This window comes from Heptranchias perlo, chromosome 33 (assembly GCF_035084215.1).
Source record: "Heptranchias perlo isolate sHepPer1 chromosome 33, sHepPer1.hap1, whole genome shotgun sequence".
Classification (NCBI taxonomy): domain Eukaryota; kingdom Metazoa; phylum Chordata; class Chondrichthyes; order Hexanchiformes; family Hexanchidae; genus Heptranchias; species Heptranchias perlo.
In genome coordinates, this window is record NC_090357.1 from 30,383,723 (window position 1) to 30,399,052 (window position 15,330).

Here is a 15,330-nt window from a genome sequence, read left to right on the forward strand (position 1 = left end):
AGAGATCAGACTGGGGGGGGAAAGAGAGGATCTCGCCATCCTCCGCCCTGCAGACTCCAAAACTTTCCTCCCAAAATGTTACCAGCTGTAGTGATTCTTATTAAAGCGTACTAATCTTTAACATCCATGCCACCATAGAATTTTGTTATGTGCAATATAAGCGCTACATTATGTGTGCTCCACTAATACATTCTTTTAGTCCGTGTCCTGTAGCTCAGTGATCTATGTAGGTGGCTATACACAATAGTAGAGAGCACTTTACAGCCCAATTCTGTGGATATGCAAAACCTCCACTTTAGAAAGTTAGAGAGGCAGTCATCAACGTCTTAAAATAACCACTCTGCTTCATGCAGGACCTCCGACTGTTTTAAATTGGAGCTGTTATCACAGCTGCTGAAATTATTTCTTGTTTGCAACAGCTCGACAGATATCCTTAGCCATTCTCCAAAGCTATTATGTGCAATAAATACATTGGTGCCATTTTTTTTTTTGTGCAGCCACTTGGGCAAGTATCTCAGAAAGTTACAAGACTATCCACTGTGACCAAACCAGGGGCTTTTGTCTTTGGTGTTTTATTATTTTAAATAGCATCAGCCAGTTGTGTGTCTGGAACGTACAATATTCCCTTTAATGTGCCAATACATGTGGTTGTCTGCAATGCAATTAACTCAAATTTTTAAAAATACTTAATTTATTCAATGTGGATGCCTGACCTAACTGCATTCTTCTTACCCTATGTGTATGTCTGGCTACCCAAAACACAGCTTACTGTTTCCATGGGATCTTCCACAGCCTTGGCTATTTTATGTGAACTGATTTTTGTGGTAGCAGTTTAAAAATTTAATTATCAACTGTTGCCAGTTATTAAAACTGGCTAATGACCATCACTGAGAGGACACGTAATTTGTAGGCCATTCACCCATTTTTTTAAAAATCAGACTGATAGTCTGCTCAGAGACTGCTACTACTTCGGAGAAATCCAATGTATAAATGTCAAGCCACGTGGTCATTTGCTTTCCCATCATGGGGCGATAGGTGAAAAGAGATTAAGAAGAAAAAGAATCTGGTGTATGTACCACCGTGGACTATGTCTTTTTCAGAGCATGCCAAGAGAAGCTTAAGAACTATCAAGTCGCTGTTTCAAAAGTCAACTCAGTTTTTATGCAGTGGAAGTTTAATTATTGTGCTGTATTAGCATCTTGCTCATGTCTTTTTGCTTCGGTGCATTATATCTGTAAATATGCAGTGGTCCACTGATGGGGTGTGTGGTGTTTTCCACTGGTCTGAGGTGACTACAGTATGCAGTTGTCATTCCACATATTCTCCAGCGAGCAATTTACAATGATTCACAGTAAACTGAGACACCTGGGCTACGCTAACCCAAAAACAGCAGTGAATACATCTTTCAAATCACGAGAGGCTTGATGTTGAGAAAAAGCCTGAACTGTAACAGACGTTAATGTTATCTATAAACATTACTCATGAAACAGGTCACCCTGACACTCACTAACACCATGAAGAGTACGACACAGTGTGATCACCACTGATGACTGAGACATATTCACATCACCTCTCTTCAAATGAATTCTTCGAGCCCACATTTGCCATTATCTGAGTGCCAGATAAAAGACGGGCTATTTTGCTGCGTTATTCATCGAGGTGAAGCATACTTCACATGCTGCAGGAGGGATTCACATGTTTGTGGGAAAATCTCAAGGGACAGCATTCTTTCCAGATGTTTTTAGCATCTATAACTTCACAGTTTCACCCATATGACCACCTTCTCCTCAAACGGTACTAAAGGCACATTCTGCTTAGTCTGACCTGAAGAAAAAGGGATGAAGAAAAGCCCAACGGGGTGGTTAGGTAGGAGCTGTATGTGGAAAATGCCTCAAATTGAAGAATGAAGACAACCCTCCAAGCTAGATAACTTCTTTAATCTAAGTATCCTCCACACACTGTGCAAGTCTGACCAACCAGTGCATCAGAACTTGCAAAGAACTAGAAGAACACACATCGGGTTCAGTTTCTACATCCTGTTCATAATGCAAGGAATAAGAGGGTAGTCTCCAAGATAGCTGGATTGGAAAAATCTGTGGAGATCTACAAAAAAATATTCCCATGAACTTTCATAGAACTTATTTCAGCTAAAGAAATGCTAAATGTTGAACATGCACCAAAATACAGGAAATGTTACACAATGACAGATTAATGTGTTTAGAACAACAGCACTGGACAAATTTGCTCCATTTAATGTTATAAGGCCTATTGGTGAAGGATTTCCAATAGGCAAGAAAGATACTGAATCTAAGAAAATATTCCTCAATAACCAGATCAATATGGGTACTGGGTGTAGGATCCGGCCAGGCAGATGTCCAACTGTAGCCAACTGAGGTTGAGGATAACTTCTGCAGCTAGTAGAGAGCTATGAAGATCACCATCAAACCTTCTACTTGGATCTTTTTTGTGGCCATGGAGCTGAGAGGGAAGGGAGAAACATGCACAGAAATATGTATCTCCACAACAGTGATGGACTCTCCAGCCTCCAAGCTGATTTGTCCAAGGTCCTTAACAGAAGTAGGGAAATTGGTGAGTATCCATCAGTGCAAACAGGTCTACTGATGGGTAACATCTTGTCTGGAAGATTGTCCACATCAATTCCAGTTGCATTGTTCACCAATGAGGATAGGCAGGAATTTGGCTGCCTCCATTGGCTGTCATTCACTCCAGCTAAGTGTTGAGCAAAGATCATCACGGACTGGTGCCTTGAGCAGTGGCTGATCAGTACGGTTTCAAAGGAACCAAGGACGATATGTAACAGACTATTTGTTGTGTTGTCATCCACAGATAAGCTGGCTTGTTCTGGTTTTGAGCCTGAAATCATGCTACTCGAGGTTCCAGCCTGTTGATGTGCCAACTAACAAATTGATAATACTTGTATTCATACAGCAACTTATCATGTTGAAACATCTGAAAGTGTATCACACAATGAATCACTTTGAAGTGAAGTGACTACTGTCACATAGGCAAACCTTGCAGCCATTCTGCACCAACAGCGTCTCAATGAAAAGCAATGAAGGATTTGCTGATGTGTGTTTTTCGTTGTATTGGTTGAAGGAGGAATGTTGACCAGAATATTATCAGCATGGCATCGTCAATATCCATCTGAACTAATGGAAATCAAATAATGCCTCAGTTAACACTCATTGAAAGGATAGCTTATCTGTATCTCTGCTAGGGGCAGGAGGCATTCCAGTCCGTGCAAACTAAGCAGCTTGTGTACAATAGTGGGCATTACTCATTTTAACTAAAGTTGCTTTACTGAACTGTTTGTTGCAAATGATATTTATGCTGGAGATAGTGTATATATTCTGTGCTATGATCAATCACTACCTGCATAATGACTATCAGTGTTTCTAGTTCAAATTGGTGACAGTGTTTAGACACCATGGCCCAGAAATTGCTGGAGCAGGGCATCTCGCTGCAAGCAATGTGAATTGGACATTTTTCTTCACTCTTCATATCGCACTATATTTGCGCTGCAAATTGTTGTAACTGCGAGCTGATAACGGTGCTGTGAGGTCAACAGGGCATCTGGGACCTCACGACCGTCGGGTCCAATGGTCTATCTCCTTATCCAATGAGAGAAAAGGGGAGAGAAAGAAACAGTGAGCGATGGAGAAGGAAATAGGGTGAATTAGGGGTAAATTAAAGGCAAATTAGAGGTAGATAGAGAAATAAAGAGTTAAAGAATGAGAGTGGATTAAGAGAGAGAAAAAAAGAGACAAAGGAAAAGTAAGAAAAATATTTTTTAAATTTAAAATTTAAAAAACCTCTAGGAACAATTTATTACCTGCGGGAATGAGACTCCACAGTGTCATTGTTCCCTTTCTGGGCCTCCAAGATTGAGTGGCATGTCAGGACCATAAATCACGTCATTAACAGGATCCTTACGACATCAATTACCAGCCCTAAATGGCTGCAGCAAGATTAATTTGCATTTTTGGCACAAATCTAGCAATTTCATGACTCGGAATTAATTTCAATGGGGAGGCTCACAGCGACATTGCAATAATTTTGTTTTTTGCAAGCAAATCGTCCAGCAATTTGTGATGAATCGGAACTCATGGCATATCTCTTCCTCGCCACAAATTGCTGGATTTTTTACAAACTAATAATGATGGGTGCTGTTAATTTGCCATTATTTTCCCAGCAATTTCTGGGCCTATGAAGAGTGCTAACAACGAACCAAACTAACACTATCAACACACGTAACACTGATCAGCATATGATCGGTCTGATAAAGTCTCACGGTGTACATACACTCTTTCATTGATCACTCGAGCCATTTGGGAAATACACATTTTCGGTCAAAAGTCTTAATGATGTTTTTTAAGTGGCCTACCAGACAAAGCCCTCAGACGTTCTCACAAGAGACATGCAAAGCAATCCTCTATGCTGATTTCAGAATACCAAACAAATCTCAGTACTTAAATTGCCATGGTGACTTGCCACCCATTCATTCCCTGGGACTGACTGTTCTGCATCTCACCAACTGATGCAAAATGTTGTTTTTCTCACTGGATCCACATTAGGATTCAGAATGGCCTAAATGTCCATACTCGGGGAATTTAGAACAAATCAGGAATAACTAAATGTTTAGGGGAGAAAATCCCAGAATTTTGATTATAACAGCTAGTCATTAAGGACTTTAAAGAACAAACTTGCATTCATACAGGGCCTTATCACATGCTCAGAATATCCCAAAGCATTTCAGAATCAATGAATTACTTTTTTAAATGCTGCCACTGTTTTGTAGATAAATGCAGTGGCCAATTTTGGTCCTACAAACAGCAAAGGACAGGAATAATTTTGTGGTGTGGGTTGAGAGAGGAATTTTGACCAGGATACCAGAGAACTGCCCTGCTCGTCTTCAAATAGTGTCATGGAATCTTTTACGCACACCAGAATAGGGAGATGGGGCTCATTTTAACGTCTCATCCGAAAGATGGCACCTCCGGCAGTGTAGCACTCCCTCAGTACTGCAATGGAGTGTCAGCCTGGATTATGAGCTTAAGTCCTGGAGAGGGTCTTGAACCCATAAACTTCTGACTCAGAAGAGTGCTAACAACGAACCAAACTAACACTATCAACACATGTAACACTGATCAGCATATGATCGGTCTGATAAAGTCTCACGGTGTACATACACTCTTCAAGCAGTACAAACTACTGAGGTGACTCTTGGTTCCTCTACTGCAGTAAGGCAGACTCATTTAAGATGCTGCTTTATGGCAACGGTTTTAATTTGGATTGAGAGAACTGCATCAGTGGAAACCTGGGTCTACAAGTCTGTCCTGGGGATAAGGGAGCTCTGGATTCAGGAGTGCAAACCCCAGGAGCTTGTCTCCCGCAATTCAAACCAGCACAGTCCAACAGTATCTCTTTAATACAGCATTGTCTCCACATATAGGCCCCCATTGACAAAGGGTCAGTGTACAAGTGTAGTATGTACAAAGGTGGTTTAGCTCAGTACTGCATCCATCCACCGGAACACACTTTTTTGAAAATCTGTCGAGGCAGAGTGGTTTAGAGATCCCTGATCTCTGTATGTGCCTTCCTTAATTTTTTTGTTTAAGCCACATTGCTTAATGGTTGCTCCATTAAATCCACGCCGAGAGTTTTGCCAAAATAATCAGTTAAGAAACATCGCATTTGAACAGCAGGAGCTGATTTACAGAGTACCAGCATCTCGTGCTGTGGAAATTTGAGATACATGACCAGTACCGCTCAGTGTTTTGTTTTTTTATAACTCCAACATGTATTTTCCAGTTCTCCCATGTCGTTTTCTGTTGGTCTCCACATGCCACTCACATGATAGAGGCTGGTAGACACTTCATCTTCTTCTTCCCAGGGCTCTGCCAAAAACACTCTGAAATCAGCGGCAAGAAGGTGTGTCAGAGGGGCCTGAGGTAACACACACCTGTGAGGAAGTGTATCAGAGGGGCCTGAGGTGATGCAGTCTCTCATTTTCCCTCTACTTAACATCTCTTCACAGTACTGAGCTAGGAACCAGAGCTCAGTGTATGCAGGATGGCCTGCTTGCAACCAATCCATTGTGCAGTGCACTCAGGCTCCAATACATGCAATAGAGTCATAGAGTCATACAGCACGGATAGAGGCCCTTCGGCCCATCGTGTCCGTGCCGGCCATCAGCCCTGTCTACTCTAATCCCATATTCCAGCATTTGGTCCGTAGCCTTGTATGCTATGGCATTTCAAGTGCTCATCCAAATGCTTCTTGAATGTTGAGGGTTCCTGCCTCCACAACCCTTTCAGGCAGTGAGTTCCAGACTCCAACCACCCTCTGGGTGAAAAAGTTCTTTCTCAAATCCCCTCTAAACCTCCCGCCTTTTACCTTGAATCTATGTCCCCTTGTTATAGAACCCTCAACGAAGGGAAAAAGCTCCTTAGTATCCATCCTATCTGTGCCCCTCATAATTTTGTACACCTCAATCATGTCCCCCCTCAGCCTCCTCTGCTCCAAGGAAAACAAACCCAATCTTCCCAGTCTCTCTTCATAGCTGAAGCGCTCCAGCCCTGGTAACATCCTGGTGAATCTCCTCTGCACCCTCTCCAAAGCGATCACATCTTTCCTGTAGTGTGGCGACCAGAACTGCACACAGTACTCCAGCTGTGGCCTAACCAGTGTTTTATACAGCTCCATCATAACCTCCTTGCTCTTATATTCTATGCCTCGGCTAATAAAGGCAAGTATCCCATATGCCTTCTTTACCACCTTATCTACCTGTTCCGCCGCCTTCAGGGATCTGTGAACTTGCACACCAAGATCCCTCTGACCCTCTGTCTTGCCTAGGGTCCTCCCATTCATTGTGTATTCCCTTGCCTTGTTAGTCCCTCCAAAGTGCACCACCTCGCACTTTTCCGGGTTAAATTCCATTTGCCACTGTTCCGCCCATCTGACCAACCCATCTATATCGTCCTGCAGACTGAGGCTATCCTCCTCACTATTTACCACCCTACCAATCTTTGTATCATCAGCGAACTTACTGATCATACCTTTTACATTCATATCCAAGTCATTAATGTAGACCACAAACAGCAAGGGACCCAGCACCGATCCCTGTGGTACCCCACTGGCCACAGGCTTCCAGTCACAAAAACAACCTTCGACCATCACCCTCTGCCTTCTGCCACTAAGCCAGTTTTGTATCCAAAGTGCCAAGGCACCCTGGATTCCATGGGCTCGTACCTTCTTGACCAGTCTCCTGTGGGGGACTTTATCGAAGGCCTTACTGAAATCCATGTATACCACATCCACTGCGTTACCCTCATCCACACGCCTAGTCACCCCCTCAAAAAATTCAATCAAATTAGTCAGACATGATCTTCCCTTGACAAAGCCATGTTGACTATCCCTGATTAATCATTGCTTCTCCAAGTGGAGACTAATTTTGTCCTTCAGAATTTTTTCCAATAATTTTCCTACCACTGATGTTAGGCTCACTGGCCTGTAGTTCCCCGGTTTTTCCCTACTCCCCTTCTTGAATAATGGTATTACATTAGCGGTTCTCCAGTCCTCTGGCACATCCCCTGTGGCCAGAGAGGTTCTGAATATATATGTCAGAGCGCCCGCAATCTCCTCCTTTGCCTCACACAGTAGCCTGGGATACATTTCGTCCGGGCCTGGGGATTTATCCATTTTTAGGCCTGCTAAAACCGCCAATACCTCCTCCCGCTCGATGTTAATATGTTCGAGTATATCACAGTCCCCCTGCCGTATTTCTATGTCTACATCGTCCTTCTCCATAGTGAAAACAGATGCAAAAAATTCATTTAGAACCCCTCCTACATCTGCCGGCTCCACACACAGATTGCCATTTTTGTCCCTAATGGGCCCTATTTTTTCCCTAGTCATCCTCTTACCCTTAATATACTTATAAAACATCTTAGGATTTTCCTTTATTTTGCTCGCCAGTGTTATTTCATGGCCCCTCCTTGATCTCCTAATTTCGTTTTTAAGTATCCCCCTGCACTTTTTGTACTCCTCTAGGGCTTCCTCCGTCTTTAGCCTTTTGTATCTGCCAAAAGCCCTCCTTTTTTTCCTAATCCATTCTCGTATATCCCCTGACATCCAAGGTTCCCTGGAGTTCTTGGAACCACCCTTGACCTTTACGGGAACATGTTGCCATTGTATGGTCTCAATCTCCCTTCTGAAAGACTCCCATTGCTCCGATGCGGATTTTCCTACAAGCAGCTGATCCCAGTCCATTTTGGCCAGATCCTGCCTTATCCTATTAAAATCGGCCTTCCCCCAATTTAGAACCTTTATTTCCGGCCCCTCCCTGTCCTTTTCCATGACCACCTTAAATCTCACTGAATTATGGTCACTGTCACCAAAGTGCTCACCTACTAGCACTTCTTCCACTTGGCCGGCCACATTCCCTAGAATTAGGTCCAGTACCGCCCCCTCTCTTGTAGGACTTTCTACATGCTGGCTCAAAAAGCTCTCCTGGATGCACGTTAAGAATTTTGTACCCTCTAAGCCTTTTACACTCTGAGTATCCCAGTTAATATTGGGGAAGTTGAAATCCCCCACTATTATTACCCTATTCTTTGCACAATTTTCTGAGATTTGCCTACATATCTGTTCCTCGATCTCCCCCTGACTGTTTGGGGGCCTATAGTACACTCCCATCAAAGTGCTTGCCCCCTTTTTGTTTTTAAGCTCCACCCATATGGCCTCATTAGAGGAACCTGCTAATATATCATCCCTCCTTATGGCAGTAATTGATTCTTTAATTAATATTGCGACCCCCCCTCCTCTTATACCTCCCCCTCTGTCTCGCCTGAAGATTCTGTACCCCGGAATATTGAGCTGCCAGTCTTGCCCCTCCCTCAACCATGTCTCTGTGACAGCAACAATATCATACTCCCATGTGTTTATCAACACCTTCAGTTCATCCACCTTATTCGCAAGACTCCTTGCATTAAAATAGATGCCATCCAGCCTTGCCCTCACATATTTGCCCTGTCTTCCAAGCTGACTTGTTTTTTTCTCTATATTTGGCTGCACATCACCCCCTATTGTAGCTCCACTCTGTATCCCATCCCCCTGCCAAGTTAGTTTAAACCCCCCCCAACAGTGCTAGCAAACCTCCCCGCAAGGATATTTGTCCCGCTCTGGTTCAGGTGCAACCCGTCCGACTTGTACAAGTCCCACCTTCCCCAGAAGCAGGCCCAGTGATCCAGGAAACTGAAACCCTCCCTCCTGCACCAACTCTTTAGCCACGCATTCATCTGTTCTATCCTCCTATTTCTATACTCACTAGCCCGTGGCACTGGGAGTAATCCAGAGATTACAACCTTTGAGGTCCTGCTCTTTAATCTGCTACCTAGCTCCCTAAATTCTTGATGCAGGACCTCATCTCCCTTCCTACGTATGTCGTTGGTCCCAATGTGGACCACGACCTCTGCCTGCTCACCCTCCCCCTTGAGAATGCCCTGTAGCCGCTCAGTGACATCCATGACCCTGGCACCAGGGAGGCAACAAACCATCCTGGAGTCACGTTTACGGCCACAGAAACGCCTGTCTGTTCCAATACCCGAAACTTTCTCTACAAACATGGATCAACTATGCTTAAAATAAAATCCTTTTATGACCCAGTAACACTCTGTTGCATGTTTTTGAATACACACAGTATCTGTTCCACTTCAGCTGAACTGACATTCACAATCGACAAATGTTTTTCAACAAGTACTGCAATTTTATCCCCTGATTTGATATTGAAAGCACCAAGGTCAAGGATAAAGTGGGGAAACAACTCAATCCAGTGTCAGCAATCTGTGTTAGATCAGACACACCAGAATCAAGCTGCAAAAACAGAAAATGCTGGAAAGACAAATTTTTTTACCCTATCTTTTCTCATTCAGATGTTGACTGACCTGCTGTGTGTATTCAGCATTTTCTGTTTTTGTTTCAGATTTCCAGCATTCAATGGAAAGAAAAAAATACAGATGTCAGAAATAAAAACAGAAAATGCTGTAAATACAGTCAGCGGCAGAGAAGGAAAAGGCAGGTTAACATGTCAGGTGGGACCCTTCATTAGAATTGGGAATGCTGGCAGCATATTTCATTCTTTTACCAGATTCCCCCTTACAGGCTCTATCTGGGCTGCTGACAGCATCAGTCTTGTCCATCAGTATCAGTTTTATGTATCAGTAAATCAATTTGATTTGATTTTTAGCAACGGAATAATGAATTTGAAGGTGTGTGCCTACCTGCTTTCTAACAACCATGACAATTGCTTTGACACTTGGCTTTGCCTCCTAATAAAACTAAATTACGGGTGTGGTAAAGTCCAATATAGCCACAGCTTTGCATTTGTACTGTCAGTTAAACTGTACATGACTTGTAAGGACACTGATGAGTTATGGATTTTGCACATCGGTGAAATGAGGTTTGAAAGAACACATCATTTTGCTTATTCTGGGTTCAGCAGTTCTCCACGGGATGCCAGGTGTCATTTGAACTATCAGACATGGGTTGTTTTAATATGCACAGTAATAAACGAAAGAGGGAATCGCAATTCGTCCATAAGAACTTTCTGCAAGGAGGCATTACCATAGCACTGATTGTCTCTTCCCAATCAAGACGATCACGAGGAGGGAGTGTCAGCAGCAATTCTGGAACGTAATCATCTTCCTCTAACTGTGGAGAGCCTCTCTTCAACCTGCAATCAGGAGCAGAGAAAACAAAAATCAGCCACTCAAGGAAAAACATCCCAGAGCAGTTCAGACTAATAAAGAGTAATTTTAGGATTCATATCAGGAAGCTTTTCATGCAAAGAGTGATCAACACTTGGAATGAACTCCTCAATAAAGTGGTGGAGGCAGAAACCCTGGAATCATTAAGAAACAATTAGATGCTGCAATGGGGGGAGTGTAGCATGTAGGGATGAAATGTGATCTAGGGACATGAGCAGCATTTCCACCTGATCCCAGCAGGATAATCACAAGATAATATGAAACAGCTTGTAACCAGATGTTCTAACTTACTTATCTACATGGGTCCATAGTGATAACCTTAGTAGGTGGGGTTTAAGCCCCACTCCAAGCTTTTAGTACATAACCGAGGCTGGCACTCCAGTAGTGAGGGAGTGCTACATTGTTGGGGTTGATGGCCTTCAGAATAAACGTTAAACCCCTACCATGGGGGAATCTAAAACTAGGGGGCATAGTCTCAGAATAAGGGGTCGCCCGTTTAAGACGGAAATGAGGAGGAATTTCTTCTCCCAGAGGGTCGTGAATCTTTAGAATTCTTTACCCCAAAAAGCTGTGCAGGCTGAGTCATTGAATACATTCAAGGCTGAGTTAGACAAATTTTTGATCAGCAAAGGAGTCAAAGGATATGGGGAAAGGGCGGGAAAGTGGAGTTGAGGTAAAAATCAGATCAGCCATGATCTCATTAAATAGCGGAGCAGGCTCGAGGGGCCGAATGGTCTACTCCTGCTCCTATCTCTTATGGTCTTATGGACATACTTTAACCTTGGTAACCTAAGTAGGTGTGAGTTTAAGCCCCACTCCAAGCTTTTAGTACTGGCACTCCAGTAGTGAGGGAGTGCTACATTGTTGGGGTTTAATGCCTTCAGAAGAAACGTTAAACCCCTACCATGCCCGACAGTCTCAGTAGTTCAGGCAGATGTAAAGATTAATGGCACTATTCAAAGACCCGGCCAACATTATTCCTTCAGTCCCTATCACCAAAAACAGATCAGCTGGTCATTCATGTTACTGCTCGTTGAAGGATCTTGCTGTTCACCTAACACAGCCACAATTACCTACACAGCAATACTCCACTTTGTACAAGGCTCAAGCCAAGGGCGTAATGGAATATTCACTCGCCTGGATGGGTGCAGCTGCAACAACACTCAAGAAGCTTCAGACCATCCAGAATAAAGCTGTTGATCAGTGTCCCTGCCACTGGACTTAATTTCTACTCCTTCCATTAAAAGTTCAATGTCGCTGCAGTGTGTACAATCTACAGGACGCACTACAGCAACTCACCTCCCAACCCCACGACCTCTATCAGCGAGAAGGACAAGTACAGCAGTATCATGGGAACACCAACATTTCCAAGTCCCACACCATCCTGACTTGGACATATACCTCCGTTCCTTCAACGTCAAAACCCTAGAATTCCCACATTTAACACCATCGTAGGGACACTATGACCACAAAAACTACAGTGCTTCAAGGAGAAGGCTCTCCACCACCTTCTCAGGGCACCGAGGGATGGACAATAAATGCGGTCTTGCCAACATTACCCATATCCCAAGAACAAATAAAAAAGAATTCAAAATAACACACTGTACCTGAAGCATTTTGGGAGGTTCCTTTGCAATCATCCATCCCTGTTTCACAACTTAAATCGGTTTATCCCGAATACTAGCTTTTTGATAACTTATTTCCAACATTTTTAAACAATGTGCTCAAACTAGCAACAATGTACAGCATAACCTTCTTTTGCTCAAAAAACTTTTATGATCAAAAACCCATGTACAGTGGCCCCCACACATTACCTACTATCCCACAACTGACTTTAACCAGGAAGAATTAGATGCTATAAAATCGCGGTCTCAAAGCAAATATACTGACATCATCACCTGCATGTGACCAACACTTTCCTCAGAGGATTAGAGGGCGTCTTTGATAAGGACGGACACGAAGAGTACGTGAGCCCAGCAACAAGCTGTATGGCAAGAAGAAAACTCAAGCTTTAAGCAGTCTGATTAGTTCTGCAGTAATGACGTGTGGTCCAGGTAGAAAGAAGGGCCTACATAAACTAACATGGAGGGCTGTTGCCTGAAGCCACCCACAACTTACACAAAAGGCTGGATGGACTGCATCTGTAGACGGATATAACTGCCTTCGAGCAGAGGTTTACTGTTAGTATGGGAGGTGATTATTTCCTTGAATACCAGGTCAGTGCACACCGGAACATTCGAATCATAGACTGGTTAGAGCACAGAAGGCGGCTATTCGGCCCATCAAGCCCATGCCGGCTCTTTGTAACAGCAATCCAGTTAGTCCCATTCCCCCGCAACTCTGCAAATTTTTTCCCTTCAAATATTTATCCGATTCCTTTTTGAAAGACACCATTGAATCTGCTTCCACCATCCTTTCAGGCAGCGAATTCCAGATCATAACTACTCGCTGCGCAAAAATGTTTTTCCTCATGTCACCTTTGGTACTTTTTCCAATCACCTTAAATCTGTGTCTTCAAGTTCTCGACCCAATAGAAACAGTTTCTCTTTATTTACTTTATCTAAACTCTTCATGATTTTGAACACTTCTATCAAATCTCCTCTAAACCTTCTCTGCTCTAAGAAGAAAAACCCTAGCTTCTCCAGTCTATCCACGTAACATTCTAGAAAATCTTTTCTACACCCTCTCTTAAGGCCTTCACAAACTTCCCAAAGTGCGGTGCCCAGAATTGGACACAATACTCCAGCTGCGGTTGAAACAGTATTTTATAAAGGTTCAACATAACTTCCTTGCTTTTGTACTCTATGCCTCTATTTATAAAGCCCAGGACTTTTTTTTATTCTTTCATGGGATATGGGCGTCGCTGGCGAGGCCGGGCATTTATTGCCCATCTCTAATTGCCCTTGAGAAGGTGATGGTGAGCCGCCTTCTTGATCCGCTGCAGTCCGTGCAGTGAAGATTCTCCCACAGTGCTGTTAGGAAGGGAGTTCCAGGATTTTGACCCAGCAACGATGAAGGAATGGCAATATATTTCCAAGTCGGGATGGTGTGTGACTTGGAGGGGAACATGTAGGTGGTGTTGTTCCCATGTGCCTACTGCCCTTGTCCTTCTCGGTGGTAGAGGTCATGGGTTTGGGAGGTGCTGTCGAAGAAGCCTTGGCGAGTTGCTGTAGTGCATCCTGTGGATGGTACACACTGCAGCCACGGTGCGCCGGTGGTGAAGGGAGTGAATGTTTAGGGTGGTGGATGGGGTGCCAATCAAGTGGGCTGCTTTGTCCTGGATAGTGTGAAGCTTCTTGAGTGTTGTTGGAGCTGCACTCATCCAGGCAAGTGGAGAGTATTCCATCAGACTCCCGACTTGTGCCTTGTAGATGGTGGAAAGGCTTTGGGGAGTCAGGAGGTGAGTCACTCGCCGCAGAATACCCAGCCTCTGTCCTGCTCTTGTAGCCACAGTATTTATGTGATTGGTCCAGTTACGTTTCTGGTCAACGGTGACCCCCAGGATGTTGATAGCGGGGGATTCGGCGATGCTGTTGAATGTCAAGGAGAGGTGGTCAGACTCCCTCTTGTTGGAGATGGTCATTGCCTGGCACTTATCTGGCGCGAATGTTACTTGCCACTTATAAGCCCAAGCCTGGATGCTGTCCAGGTCTTGCTGCATGCGGGCAAGGACTGCTTCGTTATCTGAAGGGTTGCGAATGGAACTGAACACTGTACAATCATCAGCGAACATTTCCATTTCTGACCTTATGATGGAGGGAAGGTCATTGATGAAGCAGCTGAAGATGATTGGGCCTAGGACACTGTCCTGAGGAACTCCTGCAGCAATGTTCCTGGGCTGAGATGATTGGCCTCCAACAACCACTATCGTCTTCCTTTGTGCTCGGTATGACTAAAGCCACAGGAAGGCTTTCCCCGATTCCCACTGACTTCAACTTTACTCGGGCTCCTTGATGCCACACTCGGTCAATTGCTTTCTCCGCTTTCTCAACCTGTCCTGTCGCCTTCAAAGATTTGTACACATATAGCCCCAGATCTCTCTGTTCCTGTACCCCCTTTTAGAATAGTACCATTTAGTATATTGCCTCATTCTTCCTGCCAAAATATAACGTTTTGCACTTCATTTGCCATGTGCCCACCCATTCCACCAGCCTGCCTATGTCCTCTTGAAGTTTATTACTATCCTCCTCACTATTTACTACACTTCCAAGTTTTGTGTCATCTGTAAATTTTGAAATTGTGCCCTGTACACCCAAGTCATCAAGAAAAGCAATGGTCCTAGTACAAACCCCTGGGGAACAACACTGTACACCTCCCTCCAGTCCGAAAAACAGCCATTCACCACTACTCTCTGTTTCCTGTCACTTTGCCAATTTCGGATCCATGCTGCCACTGCCCCCTTTTATTCCATGGGCTTCAATTTTGCTGACCAGCCTATTATGTGGCACTTTATCAAACGCCTTTTGAAAGTCCATATACACATCAACCCTGTCTGTTACCTCATCAAAAAACTCAATCAAGTTGGTAACACACTTTTTGCCTT

General features: G+C 43.9%; 1 protein-coding gene across 4 annotated transcripts in view; it reads right to left on the minus strand.

Moving 5' to 3' along the window:
* The window catches only part of LOC137301557 (rho GTPase-activating protein 32-like), a 469,652-nt gene that overhangs the window by 256,426 nt on the left and 197,896 nt on the right, over positions 1 to 15,330 (minus strand). For all 4 annotated transcript variants that reach the window (XM_067971106.1, XM_067971109.1, XM_067971107.1 and 1 more), the window contains exon 3: positions 10,645 to 10,753. In XM_067971106.1, the coding sequence (XP_067827207.1) occupies positions 10,645 to 10,753 (109 nt within the window). The remainder of the gene's footprint in view (positions 1 to 10,644; positions 10,754 to 15,330) is intronic.